The sequence below is a fragment of the Gekko japonicus genome, unplaced genomic scaffold (assembly GCF_001447785.1).
Source record: "Gekko japonicus isolate JY-2015 unplaced genomic scaffold, Gekko_japonicus_V1.1 scaffold392, whole genome shotgun sequence".
Lineage (NCBI taxonomy): Eukaryota > Metazoa > Chordata > Lepidosauria > Squamata > Gekkonidae > Gekko > Gekko japonicus.
In genome coordinates this window covers 179,314-205,320 of record NW_015174853.1, presented here as the reverse complement: position 1 = coordinate 205,320, position 26,007 = coordinate 179,314, and the positions used below count along the sequence as shown (strand labels likewise).

Here is a 26,007-nt window from a genome sequence, read left to right as displayed (position 1 = left end):
CACTTCCTTGGGGGTTCAACCCTGTCCCTTGTTCAGACAACTGGCCCTGTGTGCTGAGTAAAATGGTCCAATGTGCTGCTGTTCAGTGCTTGTGCTGGGGCTTGCCTGCCATGGGTCTAGATAGGGTTGGCAGCTCTAGGTTGGGGAATTCTTGAAGATTTTGTGAGTGGAGCCCAGGGAGGGACCTTAGCCATATAGCCCACATTCTGAAGCTGCCTTTTCTTCCAGGGGAACTAATCTATGTAACCCGGGGATCATATGTAATTCTGGGAGATCTCCAGCCAGTTCCTGGGGGTTGGCAACCCTAGTCTAGAGAGGAGACGCTGTCATTAGAAAGAGGGAGATGGAAGTGATTCAGATTGTGGATGCACAGATCCTAATGAGGAAACGGCACCCTGGGTTCATTTCAGGCCAGAAAAATGACCCAGCTTGATTCAGGGCCTTGCACACTTGGGAAATGAATTCACAATGTGATGGTACAATCATGTTGGGACAATCCAGACCCAGCTCTCTTTCAGTGCATTAAAAATGCCCTCATCACTTTGGGGGTACAGTTTCATCGCTGATGAATTTGTACTCCCATAATTCATCCTTTCTGTTCTTCCATCTCCATATCTGCTCTTTCTTCACTATAGGTAAAGTAAAGGTTCCCTTGCTCGAAAGCCAGTCAAATCCGACTCTAGGGTTGCAGTGCTCATCTCCGTTTCAAAGCCGAAGAGACAGCGCTGTCCAAAGACGTTTCCGTGGTCATGTGGCCGGCATGACTAAACACCAAGGTGCACGGAACGCTGTTACCTTCCCACTGAAGTGGTACCTATTTATCTACTTGCAATTTCTTGCTTTCGAACTGCTAGGTTGGCAGGAGCTGGAACTAGAGACGGGAGCTCACTCCATCATGCAGCACACTTGGGTCTCGAACTGCTGAACTACCGACCTTCCACAGTCTGCAGTTCATCGTCTTAACCACTTGAGCCACCGCAGCTCTATACCTCTTGCTAAAACCTTTGTCTATTTTTAGAGTAATGCAGACAATTATAATATTGTTACTACCTTCATTTTTAAATAATTTTGCTAAATTAATCTTATTCTCATTGCTCTTCCCATAATACTTCTCTATCGATCCCTATATGCGTTTCTGTATCACTGGTCCTTTACATACTTGGATCTCATCCCTGGTTTTATCAGAGTTCAACTCACAACAGAATACCTTGCACTTATCCTTATTTATAACAGCATCCGTTTATCCCGGGACAAGTGTGAAGTAAAACCAGGGTGACCTCAGTGTAATGTGGAAACAAAAAATACCCCAAGATAATTACAGGTGTGAACTCGAGTATAGTGTAGAATGTAAGTTCAGGGACAGGGTTGAACCAGGTCTTAAGGTCTAGTGCAGAATACTCTTGTGTTAACATCAAACCTGTAGTCCACTGATTTAGGGTTGTTAGGCCTTCACTAGGTCCCCCCCCCCCCCCGGCCTATAACTCAATATCTAAGGAATTTTGATTCTCTACATAAGATATAGGAGCTGCGGTGGCTCAAGTGGTTAAGATGCTGAAGTGCAGGCTGTGGAAGGTCAGTAGTTCAGCAGTTCAAGACCCGGGTGCCGCAAGATGGGGTGAGCTCCTGTCTCTAGTTCCAGCTCCTGCCAACCTAGCAGTTCGAAAGCAAGAAATTGCAAGTAGATAAATAGGTACCACTTCGGTGGGAAGGTAACAGCGTTCCGTGCGCCTTGGTGTTTAGTCATGCCGGCCACATGACCACGGAAACGTCTTCGGACAGCGCTGGCTCTTCGGCTTGAAAACGGAGATGAGCACCGCAACCCTAGAGTCGGATTCGACTGGCTTTCGAGCAAGGGAACCTTTACCTTTTTACATAAGATATAGCAGTTAATCTGCATTATGTCAAAGTATTTGTCAGAACTTCAGATTCCTTTTCAGGGAGTAAGGAAGTGGAAGGAAAGAAAAGATAAGGTGCATGAGACAAAACTGAAACATTGTGTGTGACAGAAAGAAGTTGTACAACTGTCCTGATCAGTCAAATCTTGTGGTTTCTGAGCATTTGATAGAAATATTTTAAGACTTTTTTCCCTTGTGAGATCTTCCTTTTTCCCAGACTTTTTCTTGAAACTTGGATTCCTCAGGATTTTGTTTTAAGCCATTGCGTTTTGAAGTGTACAGCATATTGCACTCTGATCACAAGAATGATGATGCAGTGATTATTACTTTTTATAATATAGCAGTTCTCGAATTTTGTTATTGGGAACCTCAAGAAGTTAAAGTATCAACTTGATCCTACAGACAAGTACATGCAGTTGTCAAGGGTTGCACACTTCAAAGATATGTGGAAGACACATCTGTGTTTAGAAGATTGTGCTGGTTTATCACAACTAACTCCCTGAGTGGTCTGAGTGTCTTTTGATGCATGCTCAGTTTATTTGGGAAGCTGACAATGCTGCTGTTTCTGAGATGAACTGCAGGTGCATCCCCATATCTTCTGTGGTGTCTCAGAGCATTCTGGTGCAAGATTGGGGGGCTGCTCTGCCACTGCCCCACCCCAGCATATCAAAAATATCAAACAACCCCCTTCCTTTAATGGTGCAAGAGGTGGTTGAATGATCAGGTAAATGTAAACAATACAATAAATAATTAAAAACAGCATAACAATCCTAAATAATATCCAAGTGGTAAAACAAGCCTTAACCATGTACTATTAGAAGCAAGCCAGGATATAAAAACAGTATAAAACATCCTTGAAGTGATCTACATAAAACATTCCTCTCTGTACTAAGAAATCCCAAAGTGTTTTTAAAAACTGTAGTTGCGTCATGAGACCAAAACTTTATTTTCCTATTAAATTTACTGCAGTTATTCATGTCCTTGTAAGTTGCACAGAGAATTACTGTTTGCTAAGTAACTGCCTAGGATTTTTTTTAAAAAAATGCTAGAGTGTTTGTGGAAACAATAAATCAATGTTTTAGATGTAACACAAGTTTATTTCTGGATAAAGGTCATGAGGGTTTTGATCTTTAAAACCTGTACCCTGGGATACTTGCATCCAAGCTCTGTATACAGTGAGGATCAGCAGACACGGTATTGCCTTAAATCCCTAGGCTCCAACATCTGGCAGGTATAAAGGGACAATTCTGAACAAAATTCCTTTCATGTTAAAATTTCCTTTTTTCTTTTTGGATGGTCTGACAGAACCTGAGCTGATTTATCTTGAGGGTATGGTATAAAGCCCATCTGTTCACTTTAGACATTTCCCCGGAGAAAATGATGGGAGTTTATATTTATGCCTATAATATGGAATTATAAGATTGTCTTGGCATTAATTGTGGTTAAATTGTGTTTATTTTTCATTTCAAACAAATGCCTATAGTTTTGTTGTTTAAAGAATTAATTTCAGGGTCAGAAGAGGGAAAATGGGAAAAAAATAAATGATAGATGTCTTATTTGAATGAATGTAACCACAAGCTATAAAAATGGACAGAATCCTTGAAGAACCATTAATCTGCAAATATTAAAAATATAAGTATGCTTATCATGATGTTACAATATTAGCAAATATTAGAAAACAGGTTGGTTGGTTTGCTAAGCATAATTGTTGAGACTACTGTATTTTTTTTGGCCAATAATTGTGTAAATTTTGGGAAATTCACAGTGAACTAAAGGTGGTAGCATTGAGTCAAAAGAAAATAATTAAGTTAGTAACAAGCAATACCTTGCTGGATTCATCCCTCTTTTAAATTTCTGTGTCACAATTATATTGCAGCACTTGCTACAGGTAGAATATGAACACCTAAAATGGAAATATTCTTTTTTGTGATATTTACAACTTTATTATCAAATATAGGTAGGCATAAACTATTTCTGACTTTATCATGCTTTTTTGTATTTTTAAGGAAATAGAGAGAGCACAACTGGAACTCAATGAACATAAACAGCATTTAGAACAAGTGCTGCAGGATGCAGCAAGAGCAAAAGACGAATACCTGAAACTAACAGAACTGCTGGGCAAAGCTGAACACCAGCTGCACCTTACCAGGTAACCCTTACCCTGTTCATCCTTAGCACCAATTTCACTTTTTTTACTGCTACGATTTACCAGGCTTAGCCTAGTTGTCACAGGTTGACTGTTTGGCTTTAAGCGTGTGAGAAATGAGAATGTAATGAACAAAGCATCCAGACAAAATGACACATGATAGGGATTTCGTAATGATAACTATAAACCTATTAATCCAGTTTGTTCCACAGTGCTCTTTCAAATAAAGCAGGGTGCTAAATGTTATTCTGGAATGACTGTAGTTAGTTCAGTATACACCAACAAGTTCTGCATCTTTGATGCAGTTGCTTTAGGGAACTGTTGACATTAAGTAACACATTATTCTTCAATTCCAAGTTTATAAAGCTAAAATTAACCATACTTTTCCCAGTTATTCATTACACTGATGCATGCATTCTGTGAAAATGATTGATAATGTAAATGACAACATTATCTGTGCCATATACATGTGCTGTAGTCAGGATCTATACAATCACAACTCTCTTCTGAAGTTTAATCATATTTCGGTTGCCAGTAGTTTCCTTAAGCATCAGATTTCCCAGAACATAATTATGTTATATTTTTAATAGGAATGGGTTCAATCTATAGCACAAACTAGTAGCATTTTCAGGGACATGAGAATTATCTGTAACAAAAAACTATTTAGATTTAAAAGTGTCCCAGAAAGCTTTTAGATATGTCGTATTGGATGAGGCTAACTACATATGATCTTGCTCAAAGAATATGAATATTGGTGGTTCATTTGGGAGATTATAATTTGCCTCTTAAATGATCACATCATCTTCTTCCTTTTTTTTAAAAAAGGTGTAAATATAGATCATGGGCTAGTAGCAGATGGGGAGAAAAACACCCTTCTCACAGCCTGTATTTAGAGAACAAATATGCTAGAGGTTAATGAACTTGAAAAAAGTTTGGGGTAAGTTATTAAGACAGAAAAAAGTTTGGATCTTGCAGGACTTCGTTTATAATGATTTGTTGTGATAGTTAACCAAATGGTTTATCAATTTCCTTCCTAAGGCTAACCATACAAGTTATGAAGCTGTGTGGAGTCTTGGAGAAAATCCAAACTGTAGATGGTTTTTCTAAAAAACTTCCATTCTCTTAATAAGGTATACTAATTGTTCAGCACCTAAAGAATGCGTAGTTCAACTGTGCCAAAATTAAACAACACTTCTGCAATTTGTATAAGAATGCACAAAGACTTTTCATTCTGCAGAACTTTGCTTGGGATACATGATGAGATGGAGTGGGTTTAACAGAAATCTTCATTTTTGCTTTGTTACATTTTAACCAATGTAATCTTTGTTATCTTACAGTTTCAGCTTCTGATAGCTTCTGTCATGACATTTTTTCTTTAACCTTTTTTTTTAAAATACAATGTGTGGGCATTTTCCTCATTATCACTGATCATTCATTTGTTGGTCTAAGAATTGCTGATTTGCCCTTTTATGGTAAAGTAGAAAGAAAGAGTCAGGCCAGATCCCTAATAAAACCTCTTGTATCTTCCACATGGTCTTCTGGTGAATCTCTGAGTGGTTGTTCCTCTCTAGTTATTCTCTACCACTACCCTTTTCCTCTTTCTTCCTTGTTATTATTATTCAAAAACTGACTGAATTGTATTTGCTTATGATATCCTTATATATTTTATCTGACAGCTAATCTGCACCAATTTCTTGGTAAGGGCCCAGATTGTTGTGCCTTTTATACTGGGGACACATTGGAGCACGAATCTTGTGTAATTCTTGTTTTTCAAGATGTGTTAAGGCAATGAATTGGTTGGCACTTTTGACTCCCATCAGTGCTATAATTTAAAATGGGTTTTGGAGCCATAACAAGTACAGATTGCATTTGTTTTTCTAATGTCGGATGGCAGTCCCAAAGAAAAGGTTTTATTTTCACGTACCAAATTATTAGTAATTAGTAATAGAATTAGTAGAATTAGTAATAGAAATCTTAGAAACTAGTTTCAGTGCAGGTTGCAAAAACACTGGCCTTGAAATTCAAATCCAGATTGCAGGTTTAGTTATTGGGTCCAGATTTGGCCTTTCTGTTGAAGAGCTGAAGTTTTTACAAAAGTTGTATTGTTAGAGTACTAAGTAAAGTAAAGTTATTGTTCCCAACCCCCATGGCTGCTTTAGAGAAACTGAAGAGTGATAAGCCATTCTTAATTAATTAATTTTTTTTCCCTTTGGTGCCTTACATCTGTCTGTAAATGATAGTAATTTATTGCAATTAGCGGTTTTTAAAATATAGTTGGTCTTAACTGCAGTTAGCAACATTGAGATATATTTGGTCTAGTTTTAATCAGTCCGTGTTATATTGCTTTAATTTCTGTGTCTTGTTCTTCTTATAGAAGCAGAGCTGTTGGTGATTTTGTTTATTTTAATATATTTATATCCCATTTTCCTTCAAAATGGACACCCAAAGCTGCTTAAAACATTGTTCTCCCTGCTTCTGTTTTATCCTCACAACAACTACCTTGTGAAATAGGTCAGGCTGAGAGAGAGTGGTTGGCCCAGGATCACCCAACAAGCTTCCCTGGCATGAGTGGGGACTTGAACATGGGTCTCTGCGGGGGCATGTGTGTCATATGAATTCATTTGCAGGATATGGGCATGGTATGGTACAACCCCCCTATAAGCCACTCTTTCTTGTTAAATTTAGACTAAGCGCTCTTATATTTTCCTCTATAAACATGAAGACTAGAATCTTGCTTTTTAAAACAAGACAGAGTTCCCTTATCATTTTGAAATAGTTATTTTTTCTGCCATAGTAAATACTGTAAACAGCTTGGATCTGGCATATGTGTGGATCTTCGGTATGACATTTCCATAACCTTCTGGTTTAAAACTATCATCCATCCAACTTCTTTTATCTTATAGGAACTGACTTTCTCAAAAATAGTACTCTAAAATACTAGTTGAGTGCAAAGCAGTTTAACTGCCTCTCAATTAGAAATGATTCAATACTCTTTATCCTTTATGGTTTTTCCTCTGAATTGCAGGAAAGCATCGATTCCATATTTCTGTTTCATTTGAACTAGTTTTGATCTCCAGGTTTAAGCTGGCTTCCATGATGGTAAATATATATTTTATTAGATTTTCAGGTTTTCTAATTAGCCATAATCAACCAAATAAATACATTTTGAACATTTTAATATGGTTCATTCATCTATGAATTTATTGCTTGTTCTGTCCCAAAATGTGAATGGGTTACAATATTATCATGCAAATAAAATCCAGCAGATATTTAAAATCTCTACACTATGCCACACATGTTTGTAAAAACTGCTGCCACACCCTTCCAGAGGCTCAGGGCAGGTTACTGTTAAAGCTAAAATACATGTACAATTAGTAATTAGAAATCCAATCCCTCAAATGGAGAGTAAACAAAATGCCTCAGAAAAAAGACAAGACTGATATATACATTTACAGCAGCCACTAAAAACAAGGATCAGTCAAATGCTTTATCAAAAAAGGACTACCCTTAAAGTCCTTGCTAAAGGTCAGTAATAGAGAGCCTTCCTCTGTCTTTCAGGAAGCTCATTACATACAGTGGGAGAAGCAACGGAGAAGGCTGTTACACAAATCAGTGATAGACATGCCAACTGCAGTGGGGGGCACCAACAAAAGAAATTGCTCAGCTGAATGAAACTGTTGTATAGGCTGGCACAGAGGGAGGTGGTCCTTCAGCTATGTGTGTCCCAGGCCATGAAGGGCTTTAAAGGTAAGAACCAGCACCTGGAACGCACATGTCTGAAAACTTGCAATAAATTTCCCAGTTACTGCTCCTGGATGGAGGCCCTCTCAGAGGTCCAGAGAGACCCTAGGCCATTTCCTGCTTTTGAGGCCCCTAGCCATAATAATTAAAAAAAATGACAACACATAAAAACAAAACAAGGCACCCAAAAAAGAGTGAGCCATAGTGTGGACATTTTTTTTAACTCAACCTGAGATAGTGTGTCACATTTTGTTCCACTAGGGATGCACATAAAAACAAGTTGTGAAATGCCAAAAAATGAATGTGACTAAATTTGAGCTCCCTTTCTGATCTTAAGGCCCAAGCTAAACAGCAATCTTGTGCCCTTTCCCCAAATGGCCCTTTCTGGAGGCATATTTACCACATGATCTTTAGACATTCCAGTGTGCTTCAAATGTTAGAAAACAGATAAGGTGATATGCAGAAGAAGACCAGAGACCTGTAAGGTGTGAAGTGTTTTCTTGAGGTTTTGCTGAACCTCTGTGGGAAGGACTCCACAGACTAATGGTGCCCATGAATACTGCCTCTGTAAATGTAATTGGAAGTTCTAGCTTGAAGCTGTTAGTTAATGTTTTAGAATTTAGGACAACATAGAGGTGGAGGTTGGCAGAGAAAGCCATTCAGAGCTTTATTAGTCATAATCAGTGCCTTCATTTGGACTTAGAAGACATAGCATTCTTTAGGTCTGTATCTTTAAAATTCCTTGTAATTGGTTCATGCTCGCATCTTATATATCTGAATCCAGTTAATATTTCTATTGTGTTAACAGTTCTAAATATAACTGATGGAAAGCATTCTACCAATATGATATCCAAACTGTTGAAATGAATTCAGAGAGGAAGAAGAATCATTGGTTGAATTGATGCCAGTTGAACACAACCGTGTTAGTGAATAATTGGTTCTTACTAAATGCAAGTAAATTTTGCGCCTATTTCACAAATCAGTTGAATTAATATTTGCTCCTAGATACTCGAGTTGGGAGTGTAGCCAGGTGACCCTTTCCCACTGGTGACTCCAATAAGCTAACAGAGGCCCTAGTGTGATGCTGCAATTTTGTCTACTGTTATCCATGAGGAATGACTATAAGGAATTACTACAGCTGCCCATGAAGAATGTTCAGAACATTCAGCTAGTTTGCATTTTGTTCCTCTCCTAATAGGGAGAGATGAAATGGATCCCAGATCAATCCTTGCTTAACTGCGCTAGGCCAGTTCAGATTGCTAATTTTATCTATAGAACCCTAAATGGTGAGGGACCTGTATATTGTCTCCTATATATAACTTTCAAACCCTTGAGGTTTTGGAGGGTCTATTATTTCTTCTTTCTTTTTTTGAAGAGAAATATTACAATACTTAGGGAAGGACCTTCTTTGTACCAGTGCCATGATTACCTTCACCAGGGAGATCTACTCCAAAAAGCAAATTAATATTTGACATCAGTAATAAGTTCATATCAAAGGATAGGTTCAGCTTCTAAGAATGTCCCCTGTTCTAAGTATGAAATGAACTCCAAGAACTGAGGTATTATTTTTTTTTCATTTGGTGGAATTATTCTAAGTGTAAACTAACCCTTTTATATTCTTAAGGAAACCTTTTTGACTGTAATAAACTAGCTTCATTAGCTACATTGAACTAAGTTTTTTGTTTGTTTGTTTTGTATTTATTTAGGATGAGACCTCAGATCAGGGACTCAGTTCTGTTCTTTTAATGTTATGGTTAAATCCTACTACTATGCTCAACTAACTGCAAAGCCTTCCACTGTCCGTGTACAGTAGTAATTTAACTTTTAAACATTTACTTTATTTATATTTTGCCTTTCTCTCTGAGATTCAAGAAGGGTTACAGGGTATAAACAGTACAGTCAGAAATCATAATACCCGATCAACACTACAATAGGATTAGGATTAGTGAATTAGGGAGCAATGCCAACAGCAGACTGTCTAAGGCAGGGTATACACTATAAAATATAGAGTGTGGAATTCAAAGCTAATGACAGTGCAATAAAAGCAGGTGATACCTATGGTAATTGCAGTGTAGGACTGCCCTATTACTGATACTCAACCCATTTTCCAAAATTTTTGATAAGGATTGAAATACTGCATGCAATCCATTAGGTACTCATTTGGCGTCCTAGTAAAATAATGAGAATTTGCAAGCATATGTTGCTGCTTTTTTTACAATAGGAGTTCATTTCTGCAGAGCTTGCACATAAGAAACTCTTAGTGGATTGTGCCTAGCTTTAACTGTTTAAGAAGGATCTACGCCTACAAAACTCCAATGCTAATTTTGAATGCCAAAACATACAATATACTTGTTTCAAATTATTCTGTGCTTTTGCTAATAATTATAGGACGTAGTATATTTCAGAGGAAGAAGAAAGAGTATTTGATGTTGGTATTTGAAATCATATATTTTGGGCAATGTTTTGAAGGACGGACAACAACAGTTAAAAGCATTGTTTCCACTTCAGCTTCAAATGCCCACTGTTTATCAGTGTTTCTAGTAGCCTCCAGCACATTTTCAGGCGCTTCAGTGGCATTAATTGATATCCATGTATAATAAATAAGGTACATAATTTAAATGTATCATTCTATCTTCCAGGTTCTTATGACTTGATTAATATCCTTAAAGTTTACTCGTTGTTTAGGATATTGGCTATATTATTGTTAGGTGGGGGGGGGATACATAGACACCGCAGATTTTTTAAAAAAATCTCCTCCATCCCCCTCTATAATATAATTCAAGATATTATAGATAATTAATAACTACAGTAAATATTACTTCATCAGTAGTATCTGTTACAGAGAAGAATACTATGGGGTGCTTTAAAATACAGTTTATCAAGAACATCCTTATTTTATAATATAAATGATTTGCAAATTTCTAAGAAACTAGGTTGACTTATCAGGACAAATAATAGTGCAAGGGTTAATATTTTGTAAAATACACCAATTAGTAATAGTGTAGATCCATAGAAAAATGTATTTGACTCAAGTAAAGAATAATGAAACATATTTTAATAACTGGCTTCAAAAACATTACCTTCTAATTTACAATTGAAGCGTAGGGTAAAACCTGAAATAAGTTTCTAGTCTATGCTTAATAAACTTCTTAGGTTCTGTTTCATAAGCTTATTTTTCATTAAATTTAGGATTGCTTGTGGTTTAGTTAACATTTATTCCGATCTGCTTTTCATATACAAAGGCATCGTGATGCCAGAAAATAAACTGTTAACGGAGAATTAACTTCTTTGGCATGCTTTCATACTGATCTTCCAAATTAAAGAAAATGAAATGGGCAGAAGCAGAGTGTAGATTACCTCCTTTTTGTCAAAAATGGTGGGAATTTGAAAATTAATAATAAAAAAGGGAACAGATGCAGTAACATGCCAGAGGGAGATTAATGTGGAGAGTAAAATCTGTGAGCAACAAAACTGAAGCAAACTGAATCAGTGGGAGGTGGTTGTACAATCAAAATCAGGATAAAAGAGAAATTACAAACAACCCTGCACTTGTCAAAGTAGTAGTAATGAAATCCTGACTCTGCCAGCAGTGAGAACCTGTGTTAGCACTTTGGGGTAAGGATGGTAGCCGGGTGCCAGGTAGGAGGGCAGTGTTAGGTTGCTGGGCAGCAGCCATCTTGTGTAGAACAGATGGCATGGAAAGCTGGCAGGGGAGGGGCTCCTTAGCAGAACTAATCAGACAGTAACAGATAGGGCAGCTGGGAAGACTGACCACAGAGAGGGAAACTGCAGGATAGCTGCAGAGTTCCATGATGTTTACAGTGGTGTGGCCATTGGTCTGATGCAAGACCTTGCAATGTCTTTTTAGTACTGAAGGCACACAGAAACTTTTCTTAACTGGATAATATATCTGTACATGTATAATACAAGGAATACATAAATCTATGAATTGACTTCCAATCTGTACTGACAAAGAAAATGTATGTCATTCCTCTGGAGTTAGAAGCATACTGTGAGACATCACCTATGTTCAGTATATTTTATCAGTTTTTGTTAGTGTATTTATTAGTCTGAAAGTAAATGTGAGGACACTGTGCATTCATCTGTTAAGCAGATTATTCTCACCTGAACATTCAGCACATGTCAGGCTTGGGACTTTAATTAGAACAACCGTGTTCTAGAAAATTGTTCCTTGTGCTTTTTGATAAGGGCATACACTTGTTCCCTTCTGCACATCATAACCATTGCACCTCAGTTCTGTAACTTTGTATGTGATCCAGTTCCACATTGTACAAGCATCATGAGTGCTAGGGAGTTTATTGGCATGTAGGTAAAAAATTGACTGTCAGACTGAAAAACAGAGACAGCGGGGCTGAAAAGAAAATAACATGTTAGAAGAAATGGCCCTGAAAAACTATCCTGTTATATAGAATGATTATTGTAGTTACATAGTTAAATGACCAGTGTGAATGATAGAAATACTTTGAAGATAAACAAGTGCATGTGCTGATGCATTTCTTTACTGAACAAAGGAAATTTCAGCTTCTGTTTTTCAACTTGTATGTTTTCTCTTTGTGAAAGGTTTATGGCTTGGCTCAATTATTCATTTTGAGTAGGGAGGGGATGAAACGTTACGGGGATTTGAAATAGGTGGTATAACAGAGCCATATGCTATTTATGCATCAGTTTCTGCAATATTTCTAATTTGGGGCTGTTGAAAAAAATTAGTCTTATTTGACATAGAAGCATATTAGTAAATGACTACAGTAGATTTGAAAGTTACCATTTGTTTTCCTTATTTGTAACAGAATCTTGCAAGCATTTTTCCCCCTTCCCTGAGCTGTTCTGTGAAAATATCTTGATTCTTTGTCCTAGAGCTGTACAAGCCACAAATATTTCCACAACTGAAAAGAAGGTCTTGCCTTAAGGTAATTAAGAGATGGTGGTGGAATAATTAATAATCCTTTATTGTTATCAAAGGATGTATCTGATTGGGAAACCTGACCTTTTCCATTGGCTACAGGATCTTCCTAAGGAAGCTGAAATGTTATTTCATTATAGATGAGCTGCTCTGCATTATTATGGAAGATGAAATATTTTACCAGATATCATTTAGACCATATACTGCTTCATGATGACAAATATAGAATGATTTTGAATAAACTGGCTCTCCTGATTTCCGGCAGTAATTTAGGAATCATTGCAGAAGTGTACTTTATAAACTGTGCTGGCTTTTTACTGCCTAATATTTTGGGTTTGTGTTTAATAATATGTACTGTTTAAGATCATGGTATTTCTAACATTATTAATGAAGTGACAGAAAAATATGTTCTGAAATCTAACAGCTACACAAAATATGGGCATTGTGCTAGAGATTTTAATTTTTGATTTCTTGAAACGGCAAGGGATTTTATAGTAAGAAACTTAATTTTTGTGCTCCAACAGGTTTCTGACCCCCCCCCTTTCAAGGATTTTAAATGCATCTGATTTTATAAAACATTTTATTTGAACTGTTTATACTCACACTTACTCAATAAGAAAAAATGGGACATAATTCAATTGCTACAAAGATATCTATTGCTTGTATGTCTATTATAATATGTGTGAGGCTCTTCCTAACTATTTTCTCCTCATTTGTTATATGGGAGATGATTTTTCACTTTTTCATTAGAAACTATTTTAAACAGTGTATCTGATACATCTTAAGGTTTTGACATTAGAAAAATATTGTGATTGGTGTGTTATTGTTTCTTGCACTAATTTCCTTTGACAAATATATTTTCCATTTAAAACAGGGCAAAAACATAAATATGCTTATGTGATATAGATTTTAAACTATCCTGTGTATGAACAACTCATGCCACCACAGAGAAGAAAAATATTTAGATTCTTTCTCTGTGAAGCCCTCTCATAAATTCTGTTCTGGCACAGAGTAAGAGCCTATTTATTGTAGTCAGTAAATAAATTATCATTCATTTGAATGACTGAAGGATTGACATTATATCTTGAAATAATTAGGTTTTAGGGGCATCTACTTGTATATTTCCTTATGCTCAAATAAGAGTCCTAAAGGAAAATGCTCTTCAAAATCATTCTCAATGTACTACGGATCTAGCCCTGTCCTTGCAGAGAGAGAAAAATGATGAACAGAAAAAAAGCAAATGTACAATTACTTATATCTTCCCATCTGGTAACTCTCTTCTGTCTCCGGTCTATTCAGTTATGACAGGGGACAGACTTCTTCCCAGCTCAATAGATGTATTTTATAGATGTGGGAATCATGCTGCCATGAACTGTCCCACGACTTTGTTTCTGTAGTATGTGAGCATTTTACAAAAGTGCAGCTGGTCTGTGACTTCTTGTCCTGACTGTGGTTATTCCATGTTACACATTGCACATAGCAGTGGAGCTTAGCTTGCAAGAAAGGCTGAATGCTATTATTTGTATATGAAAGATATTAGACCTTTCTAGAATACCAAGGTCTGTTGTATTCCTTTGACTTAATACTACATGTGGTTGCAAAAGACGAAAGCAAAGCAAAAACTCCTAGTTCCTCATAAAGAATTTCTTAAAAGAAAATCCTACTTTTAATAGACTTTTATTGTTTGTATAATTAATGTCGAAAACGTCGACATTTACTTTAAGCAGCAAAGTTATGGCATACAAATTGTCTTTTATCACTTAGATGGCTATAACTTGTGGGTTAAAAAGAAATAAATCTATTACAATGAAGATGTGTTTCTCTTCATCTTGGGCATATTTTAACTTTGGTGACAAAAACTACCTCAAGAAACCATAATGTTGTAAAATGTTCCTTATTCCAGATGAGTAAAACTGTTTAAGAGAATAGTTAATAATTCAGTATTATGTGGCTATCGGAACCAATTTATGAAAAGCAGATGCATGCCTGAATAGTTCCAAATAATAGGTCCTGTTGACAGTATGAAATGTATCAGAGTAGTTTCACAGCTCTTTCCGTTTACTTGCAGAAATAATTTGAATAGCAGTATGGATAATCGCACAGGCAAAATGAGTGACAATTATTTTAAAGAAAATCTTCAGTGGCAGTGTGTTTATGTGAAAAATGTTATATTGTATTTGGAAGTTTAGTAAGGGCTTTGATATAATTGTGATGTACTTCAAAGACAATATTCTAGAAATATTCTAGAGTTAAATTTTTATCATGAGACTGTTCAGACTTCTGATCATTTTTTCCCCTTTCTGTATAGGTTATTTCATCATTTTCACTCTCATTTTTTCTTTCCTTTTCCTTTACTCTCAGGGTTGATGAGTGATATTTTCCCTAAATGCTACACACTTTTTTGATAGTGGGGATCAGGTTTCCTTTTCTTTTGCCCATTTACTAAATGGGTAAAAAGTACTGTACAAGGTTTTATAGAAAGACATATAAGCATAAGTGGAAATTCTGCAGAATGTTATAATTATCATAAAATAATAGGATATTTAGTCTCCCTGTTGTCTTCCCCATACCAAATTTAATTCTCACAAATGGATAACTGTCCAGCTTTGTCTTTTTGCTAAGGATTAAATCTATGCCGACAGTTCTTTTGACAATGACCTTGAGGGGCTTTGCATCTTGAAGAAGAAAGCAGAAGCTTGCGGTAAACAAAGTTCACTTCTGACAGATGGATTGAATGACAGAAAGGTTGTGAGTGCCAGAATAGCCCTGGCAGAGGAGGAAATGTTCAGTGGAATCCAACAGGAGAGGAGGTGTGAACAGGTGCAGGGTTGCTGACGGAAGGGGAACCAGATGGAAGGAGCCAGAGCCAGTTTATTTAAAGGAAAAGGCAGAAAACACTGAAAGGCTGTACAATCAGTGGCTAAAAGTGTGCATGGAAGAAGGTAAAAAAGCAGAAAGCAAAACTGCACAGTGGGATATCGAGCACTTAGCGTAATGACAGTAATTGTGAGTTTAGTTGGAAAGTTGCTATTAAAATCCATTCATCCATTGCTCTAAATAACATAAAGTGTTTAAAACACTTTTAAAATTGACAAGGATATTGCTTTGTCTGTCAATTTTTTGTAATGTTAACACACAAAAGTTATGATTAGGAAAATGTTGTAGTGTATGCAAGCCAAATCAAGAAGATAGCAAGATAGGACTTCAATATTAGCTACAGCATAGTTTTACCTTTTTTCCCTTTTGTGTGATGAAATGTCACATTTTGATAAAATACACAAGAAGTTCAACCCATCCCATTCTCTCCAGACCTGGGCTTCTATGAAATAAGTGAGATATCTTACCAGGTTTTCTACTGGCAAAAGGTGGAGGAGAGGGCGGACCCCTGATGACCACTGAAACAGCTATGCCAGGGATTGTGGCCACTCATTTGGATGAAAGTTGCATGGGATGGTGGCTGCAGTGAGGAGGGGAACTGTGAGAGTGGAACGGTGGTAGAATCCCATGCAATTGTGCACCACAATATTGTTGTTCAAGCCAATTAAATGAGATGTGTTTGTGTGAGGTATGGACAGGGCTCTAGTCGGGGGGGAGCTCTCAGGTACGGAGCTCCAGAAGAGAACCTCTAGGGGGCGGGGCGGTCACGTGGTGAAGCCCCGCCCCCTTCTTTACCCCGCCCTCTGCTTCGATCCTCATTCCGTTTGGGAATGAGGATGAAGCAGGAGGGTAAGTAGGTATGGAAAGACATATAGTGGTTCTCTTAAGTGACATTCAAGGATCATTCTCAGCTCACTAAGTACTTTACTGTTACGATAAATATTTGAGGAGCTGCGATAACTGGTTAATGTGCCCTGTGCTGTTTTTGAATGTCTCTCCTGCCACACACACACGCACACACACACACACAAACAAATCTCTATCAAAAAGCAGCCATTCATGCTGCATGACATTTTCTTTTTAAATTCAGGTTTCAAAATCAGTTTCTGTTTAGCAGCCTAAGGGGTTTTATTGATTGTATCCTAAAGTTGTGCATCAATGTTCTAATACGAAATATCAGTGAAATATTTGAAAAGATCAAAAATAGATTACAAACATTACATTTTGGTGATCTAAATGAACATTTTGGATAACTAAGAGGTCAGTGGGGATCAATAGCCCTGTTCTGGTATAGCTGTTCTGGTAATGTACTTGCCATTTGTGATAAGGTATAAGTCCATGTGTCCACCTACAGTATTGTATTAATTTACCAGACTATCAGCTGTATTTTTAATAGTCAATATTGTATGAAAGTAGAAGTATTAGCTTAAATAGTAATTGTTTATTTACTTTTGTACAGTTTCTGATAACCAAACAAAGCTGTAACACTTAAGTCCCATTGATTCCAAAGGGAGAAATGTAAGGACATGCTCAACTCTCCAATTAAAATGAATGAGATTTTAAAAGTAATTTCACTTGGCTGGATTGTGCATTAGGGATGTTAATTTAGAGGCCAGTAAATAAATAGCAATGGCTTTTAGTCATGCTGGCCACATGACCACAGAAACGTCTTCAGACAGCGCTGGCTCTTCAGCTTGGAAAAAGAGATGAGCACCACCCCCTAGAGTCAGATTCGACTAAGTTTCGAGCAAGGGAAACCTTTACCTTTACTTTAAGATTTAAGATTTTTAAAGCAAAGGATTAAATTATTTAAATACTAGGTTTTCAGTAGTTTGGTATCCATTCTTTAAGGCTTTGTTAGGAATAGGTATTCAGGATTTTTTAATAGATAACGGTTCCTATCATTGGACATATTGAGATAATATTTTTTCTACCAGGAGTGTGCCGGAGGGGAACTTAGAAGCAAGCTTACATGCTGTGGCTGTAATCTTATTTTCCTAGGAGAAAGCCCCACTGAATGACATGGGACTTACTTCTGAGTAGACCTTCATAGGACTGCTCCCTAAGTACAGTTACACTCTTTTAAGACCCTCTGGCTTTATAAACGTAGAACTGTGTTTAGGATGGCACTGTAAGTCTCCTGTTTCCTATTCCAGTCTCTCCCCTGTTGCCATAACTGCAAGAAGATAGCAGATAAGAGTCCACATTTGTTTGAATATGGAATCTCCTTGGCTCTGAAAGATAAAAAATGCTTTCTAGAGATCATGCAAGCCTGATATAGTAAAAGTGAATTGGGGGAAGAGGGAATAGTCTAAACAGGCTCATTGTGTTTCAGCTGTAATCGTATAAGTGAAAACTCCCCTATATGCCCCAGTGTAAAAAAATAACTATGGGGCAGATACTGTGGCATGCAAATGGAAGGTGAGCTTCGAAGAAATGTCTCTTCCTTCTGTCTTCCCCTTGCATTCATGGAGAACTGGTCTTGAAATTTGAGAACCACTGAGAACAGTGTGGGAAGTGGCAGCTTAAGGAGAAGTCCGCAAAAATAACCTTCCTCACCTCTGCCATGAACTCTTTCAGAAACATAGCAAGAGCTCATATGAGTGTGTGTGTTGGAGGTGAGCAATTTCTTACATTGATTTATTTAAAATTATTTATAAACCTCCCTTTCTCCCATAAAACTTGAATCCAAGATGGGTAAATAACAATAAAAGTGACACATCATAAAAGCATCAAATGTCCTTCAAAATACTGTTCCTGGGTGACTCTTCGCCAGGAGCAGAATTTCAAGGTATGCATTATTAGGCTGCTGTGAGGAGGGACCCACAGGTCTTCACTCCCAGCCCATTATTTCTTCCTATTTACTTTTCTCATAGCACTTTCAAATAAAATTGTATAAATGAAGAATAACCCTTTTAAATAAATGTTCATCACATATCTTACTTTTGAATCTTTGACCACATTCTTCTGTCCTCTAGCTTAATAATGTGGCCATTTAACCATATGCAAATATTTGTGCTCAATCAGTCACTTGAAATTTCCAGTTTTGCCCATTATTGACTGGTGAAATGGACAATAGACAGGACACTTCTATCCTCACCTGTGTGAGATTTGTATATGTTCAAGGGAATCCCTGTGGAATCCCCCTCTTTTGCTGTGGCATGCACATTTTTGGAGTGCTCAGACTGTGAGGAGGATTTGTTGATTATGCCTCTAGATATTTACAGCTAGATGTCTTTACCCATCTGTTTTGATAAGGTTCATGGCACTCAGACTGTGATCTGCTGTGTGAGATACAAGTTGTATTTCTCATATGGACCAACCTGCTTCTTTCCAGTGCTACTCCCATATTCTATTCATGCATTATTTGTGCATGAACCCCTGGGGAAAAGTGTTTACTGAATGTACATCCATGTAGGAGCTTCCCATAACATGTAATAGACTGCATGATGAAATATGGACTGAATGGAGACCAAATTCTGTATCAAAAAGAAAGGAAGAAGAAAAAAGACACTGTATTGTCTTGTAAGTTACTTTGGGTTCCATTGAGACCACATAGAATAAAATGGCTTTATTAATAACTAGGAAAAAGACTCATTGTGGAAATAAATACAACGGCCTCTAGGAAGAGGCTCTGGGCTTGTGCCCTAGCCTTGGACACTCAGTGTCAATTTGCTGTGGCGACCTCAGCAGGGTATAATGACACTGAGTCCACGATTTTCTCTGGAGGAACTGATCTCTGCTACCTAAAGAACAGTTGTAATTTTGAGTGATCTCCAGCCCTCACCTAGAGATTGGCACCGATGGTTCCCCAGAAGGGAATGGTTGGTTTGGAGGGTGGTGTCTATGGCTTTATACCTGTCCGATGTCCCATGCCTCCTGAAACCTCACCCTCTCCAGGCTCCATCCCTCACATCTCTAGAAATTTCCCACCTGGAGTTGGCAACCCTATCTCCTTCCCAGCCAATCATCAACCTACCTTTATTTCCCCCTCACTCTTCAGCTTTCCACCCCCCACACACCTGCAGCCTCTCCCATGCTCTGAAGCCCTGACTGCTACATCACATTGGCTGTCATATGGGGGCCACCTCAGCAGCATATAAGGATACAGAGCCCACCATTTTCTCCAGGGGAACTGATCTCTGCCATCTGGAAAGCAGTTGTAATTCTGAGTGATCTCCAGCCCTCACCTGGAGATTGGACACCTCAGAACAGCAAAACTGTTTAGAATGTTAGAGGCAAAAGCCAATCAAGTCGCATATGCAAACGACCTCTGTGTTCCGAGGCAGAGGCCAATGAGGCTGCATATGCAAATAACCTCTGTGTTCTGACTATGGGAGGGGGGCGGAGGAACAGCAAACTGTTTAGAATGTTGGAGGTGAGACTCAAGCAATGCAGCCAGTGGATAGGGACAGATTCTGAGTGACATACCAGGGCGCCAACCAATTCCGGAGCGTGTGGAATGTTCTAGAGAAGTGCCACCACCATTCGGCTTTTATTATATAAGGGAGATTATTGAGCCCTATCAGGATATTATCTTAGAATCACAGATAGGAGGATGGCATTTGTCCTTTACTGAGGGATCTGTAATGACTTGAGGGGGTTTCATTTCCCCACTCTCTCCCTCTTACTTTGCCTCCCCCTGGAAATGTATGTGAATCCTTCTCCCTTCCTATCTACCTTTTTCTGTGTTCTACCCTGGCAGCCTTTGCTCCCTCCCTAACCCACCCTTTTCTGTTCCCCTTCCCCTTCCCCATCTTCAGCTTTCTCTTTTTGCTTTTTTGCTACTTCTCCTTCCAGTTTTGCTTTCATTTCCTCCTATCCTTTACCTGTTTTGCTCTGTCTCTCTCCTCCCTTTTCGATTGTGACAATGTTGGTGGTGGGTTACCTAGCACCCCCTCTCCCAAATGGCTGTCAGTCTTAAAGTTTAGCCTTGTAAGATCTCAGACACAATTTTTTTAAAGAAGCAGAGATTAGTACCACTTTTTTAGTACCCAGTGTATATGTATTTACATTTAATATTTTTCTGCAAACCTTGGGCTTCCCTCAGGTTTGTAGAAGTATTTCTGCTCGTACTTTTTGATCTGTGGATCAGAATCTAGATATATATATAAAAGGCTAGCCATGTTCCCAACGACTCACCTTCTGCCTGATTAGGCGAGCCTTTCAAGGTCATTTTCATATGCAGGCTGATCGGGCCTCACTCCATTCTGTACGTCATCCTCTTCCCCCCCCCATAGCCAGTCGGAACACAGAGGTAATTTGCATATGTGGCCTGATTGGTCCTCACCTCCAACATTCTAAACAGTTTGCTGTTGCTGTTGGGAGTCATTGAATGTGTCCTGAAGTAAAATAAATTTCCCAATCTTCCCCTAAATGTTCACTGTGGTTGCCGATCTCCCTGTGGGGCCTGGAGATCTCCTGGAAATTACTGTGTTCCCCAGCCACAGCATATCATTTTTCCTACAGAAAATGGGTGCCTTGACGCACATAATCTATGGTAGCCATGTTTAGCCATGGCCAACTTTATGTTGCATTATCCAAAGTGCAACGCTTTAAGGCTGTAAAGTTTCACTTTGTCCATGGACCACAGCGACGCAAATTAATTGCCAGTTCTGTTAACATCTTCACCTATAACATTGTTTATAGATAAGTTCTGCAACACTTATGACTGAATCCTCTATACCTCCTGGCAAGCTATATGTTGGGTTGTCCAGAGACCAACACAATGAGGATGTCACACTTCACATTCTCCATATGCCACACCAAGGTGTAGACAAATAATTATAAACAATGATGACTGATTTCACACTAACTGTATATACTTCATCCATACAAAATCCCAGTAACAACCAAACACTGCCACACATAACAACCATAAGTAGCAAAACATCTTGATCCAACCAACCAACTATACAACCATTAATACCAAAAGGACATATGCAGACTGTTGCCCCAAGATGCGCTGCAGGCCCCTCCCCCCCAAGGCCGGGGCACTCACCTATAGCCTCTTTCTAGAGCTCATTGTATTTATTCCCACAACCAGCCTTATTACTAGTTAGATATAATGATGGAAATTATCAGTACAGTTCAGGTTTAATAGCTTTTTGCAATGAGACAGCCTAAACAAAATGCCTGATCCCGAATGCAGTTTATTTATTTACTTCATTTACAACCTGCCTTTCTCTCCAATTGGGACCCAAAGTGGTTTATGTTGTTCTTTTCTCCTCCATTTTATGCTCACAACAATCCTGTCAGGTAGGATAGGCTGTGTATGTGTAACTGTGGCAGCACTGGGCACCATAAGGGTATAAAAATTACTTATACACCCAAACATTTATTTTTTTATTTATCAGATTTTTATCCCACTCTCCCGGCTGAAGCTGGCTCAGGGTAGCTTGCATAAAAGCAGATAGTTACATTAAAACATACTTATAGTTAAAACAATTATAAATTCGTAATGAAGTGTTAGTAATTATTGGTATTCATATAACAGTAGCAGCCAATCTACAAAGTTCACAGTCAGCTCTAGGTGTTTATTTTGAGGGTCCTTGCAGGGCCCGCTGTTCTTTTAGGCTGTTGATGGCAATTTCCAGAGTCTAGGGCCCTCTCCCTTTTAACCAACCAATGTTCTTCATTGGTGGCGGCGGCTCCCAAATGCCTGGTGGAAGAGCTCCATTTTACAGGCCCTGTGGAACTATAAAAGGTCCCACAGGGCCCTGATCTCCTCTGGGAGCTCATTCCACCAGGATGGGGCCGCCATTGAAAAGACCCTGGCTCTGGTCATTGACAGCCTAGCATCCTTAGGACCTGGGAGGGCCAGCTGATTCTGGACCCCCGACCACAGTGCTCTCTGGGAGACATACGGGGAAAGGTGGTCCCTTAGGTATGTAGGTCCCTGACCATGTAGGGCTTTAAAGGTAAGAACATATATATCCCCCCAGATGCCTCAGCATTTGGTGCATCAGTGAAAATGCAATGGAGATAATTTCCCTCTTTTCTTCCCTGCCACAGGGGCAGTCTGAGTGATTCTGGGGCCCTTAGCAAAATTCAAGGAATCACTGGTAGGCATGCTCCCCACTACCACATGGTTAAACTTACTACATCCACAAAGAGGGGTGCGTTCTCTGGGGGCTGCTTCCTCCTCCCTCCAGGACTCTGACCAGCACTGCAGGATTAGTGCAGCTGGAAATGGAGGCATGCTTGGTGGCTCTACTCCCTACCTCCTACCTCCTTGGCTGGGGATGCAGCTCTGCTGTATCAGGCATTGCTGGAGGTAGTAGAGGAAGCAGCAAAGAGGTGTCAGTGGGCTGCATATTTGGAGGGGTGGCCTGGGCAGCTGGTGGCAGGGTGATCAGCTCCATTCCCAGCGTGAGCCTAGGGCAGATGCCCTGAGTCTAAGAATGTCCCTGCCCTGCGGTCCCTGATGCTAACCACCATCATTGTACATCATTGTAGCCTTAGAGACAGACAGGCCATCATGCTGCTGCCACTTAAGCAGCAGCAAAAAGCGAGTGAGTGCTAGTGAGGAAGAGTCTTCCAGCTCAGAACTGGAAGAGAACCAGGACCATATAGTGCTTACCTCTTTATCACTTGTATCTATATTGTAAGGAAGCGTTACAAGTATGATCAAGGTCAAGCGAGAGGTCAGAGTACACAAGACAGTCCGGTGTTGAGGCAAACCATGGGGTCAAAATTGGTTGATGCCAAGCAGAGCTATTTTTGGACAGGAACACACAGGAATGGAGTTCCGGGCTCCCAAGTTGGCCACACCCGGCAGGAACTCATTAGCATAATAGGCCACACCTAACAGCAGAAACTCATTAGGATTGGTTACATTGGGGTGTGTGGCCTAACATGCAAAGACGTTCCTGCTACAAAAAAAGCCCAGGGTTTTGACAACAAAGTAAACAGAATAAGAAGCAAACGGTGGGTGTGGCAACATGGGGGTGTGGCCTAATATGCTAATGAGTTTCTGCCATTGGGTGTGGCCTATTGTGCTAATGAGTTCCTGCTTGGCTTTTTCTACAAAAAAAGCCCTGATCCCAAGAATCCTCAACGTGTATCCTGTACCTTTCTTCTGCTAACACAGTTTTGTCCTCTTGTGGATGTGGTCATCCATTGCAGAGTGCATCCCGTTGGCACTTTCTGCTCATGCCTAGTAATGCTCTACAATGTATCTGAAGAACTGTGCATTCACACAAAACCTTATACCCAGAATTAAACTTTGTTGATCTTAAAGGTGCTACTGGACTTGAACTTTGCTCTACAATGAAGGACAGCATTATTTACATAGAGGAAGATATAGGAAGCATGGCAGGATCTTGAGAGTACAGCTTTCACACTGTTGATATGTTTCTCAGACTGAAGAGTAAAGTAGCTTTATGACTTGAATCAGATGTTCTGTCAGATGTTTCTATAGCTATTGTTGCTTCTGTTTGCCATCTTGAGGAAAGCACTGTGGTGCAGAAGAGGTTGGCCCAATAGCTCTCCCTGAAAATAGGAACTGAGAGTACACCAAGCAAGGCTCTGGAGTTTGTGGCCCTGTGTTCTGATTTTGGGCCCCCATGGAACCTTATAATAAGAATGCCTAATGCAGCATATACTTCTTCTGCTCCCTTCTTTCTAGCAGCTGCTCTTATAGAAAACTCCCATATGCATGATGATGACCAAACATGCCCCACATTATGAAGGGACTTCTATTTGTTCTTCAACATTGTGATTTCTGTCACCAAATATCCCCACTCCCTGCTAATCTCCTGGCACAGATTAAAACTGAAATGGGCAGTGTTTCCCTTGCCCCTGGTACCACCCAGAAAATCTTCTCCAGTCACAAAATAAGATCAGAACTCTGAAGTCTTTTTGGATAAGGCCACTTACTTTTTCTTTCCTCAGACATCTTAGGTCCAGAATGACAACAAATTCTGTATTATTTCACACAGTTGATTTTGTTATAGATGGTCAGCTCTATGCTAAAGCCAGTGTAATCTAGAAGGAACTGCCATGCTTCTGTTGTGGATGAACATGGAATATGGGTGGCAGAAGCTAAGGAGCAAATTGCGTCCTAAAAGCTCTTCTTAAAAATAACACTGATGTGAAGTAAACACATGTGGCTTCTCTAAATAGTTGTTTGCTGAAGCAATACATATAACTGCCCCCCTCTCGGCAGATCTCTTAACAAATACCTTTTCCTCACAACTTTTGAGAACTTTTTTTGCTCATATTTTGGGTATAGTGTAGTAGCTACATGTTGGATTTGTGAGCCAGAGAATTGGAATTTTTGTGTGTGTCAATTAATTTGCTAAAGGGGAAGTGTCTCTTAATACTGTCCATGTCTTTATGGGGCATGGTTAGTAATCTAGTTAATCCTCTATTTCTCATCTTCCTTTAATTTCCCCCCCACACACACAATATGGTGATGACAGTACTGTTCTGTCTTACTGTAAAGATTGCAGGGAGAATGTAATTGAAGTGTGTTATGTATACCACTTTTCTTCCTCAGACTCTCACCAAAACATCCAACAAAAGTATCCAACATAACAAGAAGGCTTCATCAGGAGATTTTTTTAAAAAAATCCTTCAGTATTGGGCATAAGTCAGTTGTCTTGCACAGTTGAATCGAGACATCCCAACCCCTCATACTAATTCTTAGATCTCTTCTAAATTCTTTTAAGTCTGATAAAGGCTTGTTCTTGGGGACAACTTTGCTAAGTTACATTTCAGGTTGAAATGAATATGATATTGTAGGTTAGATCAGCAGACATAAACATTACATTTAAGAAAGACTATCTAGTTCAGTATCCTGTTTCTACAGTGACTAGCCAGAAGCTTCTGGAAGCCAATACTAATGGCAAGGTTGAAGGAATGACATGGCAAATCTGAAGTACTGCTATGTTGGAAAGTTTGTCCCAAAATGTCTACCACTACTATAATTAGGGAAGTTGGAAGAATTTTGAGTCTTGAGTGATGCCCTCAGTAGTTCATCTAGCAGAACATAGTGCTTGCTAGTAATACCTAAATTGCACCCTGAACCAAATTTATGTATGTATTTATTTATTGTATCCCCTGCCTTCCTCCTCAGTGGGGATCCAAAACTGCTACATCATTCTCCTCTCCTTAATTTTATCCTTACAACCCTGTGAAGTAGGTTGGGCAGAGAAAGTATGACTGACCCAATGTCATCCAGCAAGCTTCCATGGCATGAGTGGGAATTCAAACCTAGTCTCCCAGATACTAGTTCAGACCAGCACTCTTAACCTACCAGCTTTGGTTACGCTTAACTATGACTGCAGCTTTCCCTCTGGTATTTCAACTGATTATCCTGATTAGAAGTGTGCCCCAGATTTCTAGATGCTCCTTCATAGTTGCTTTCCCCCCAATTAACAGTAGTTTGCAGCATATGGCCTCCAGGAACTGAGTCAAATCAG

General features: G+C 39.0%; 1 protein-coding gene across 1 annotated transcript in view; it reads left to right on the top strand.

Moving 5' to 3' along the window:
• SDCCAG8 (serologically defined colon cancer antigen 8) overlaps positions 1-26,007 on the top strand; it is a 174,917-nt gene that overhangs the window by 49,234 nt on the left and 99,676 nt on the right. Inside the window, exon 12 of the mRNA XM_015424563.1 lies at positions 3,902-4,044. Within this exon, the coding sequence (XP_015280049.1) occupies positions 3,902-4,044 (143 nt within the window). The remainder of the gene's footprint in view (positions 1-3,901; positions 4,045-26,007) is intronic.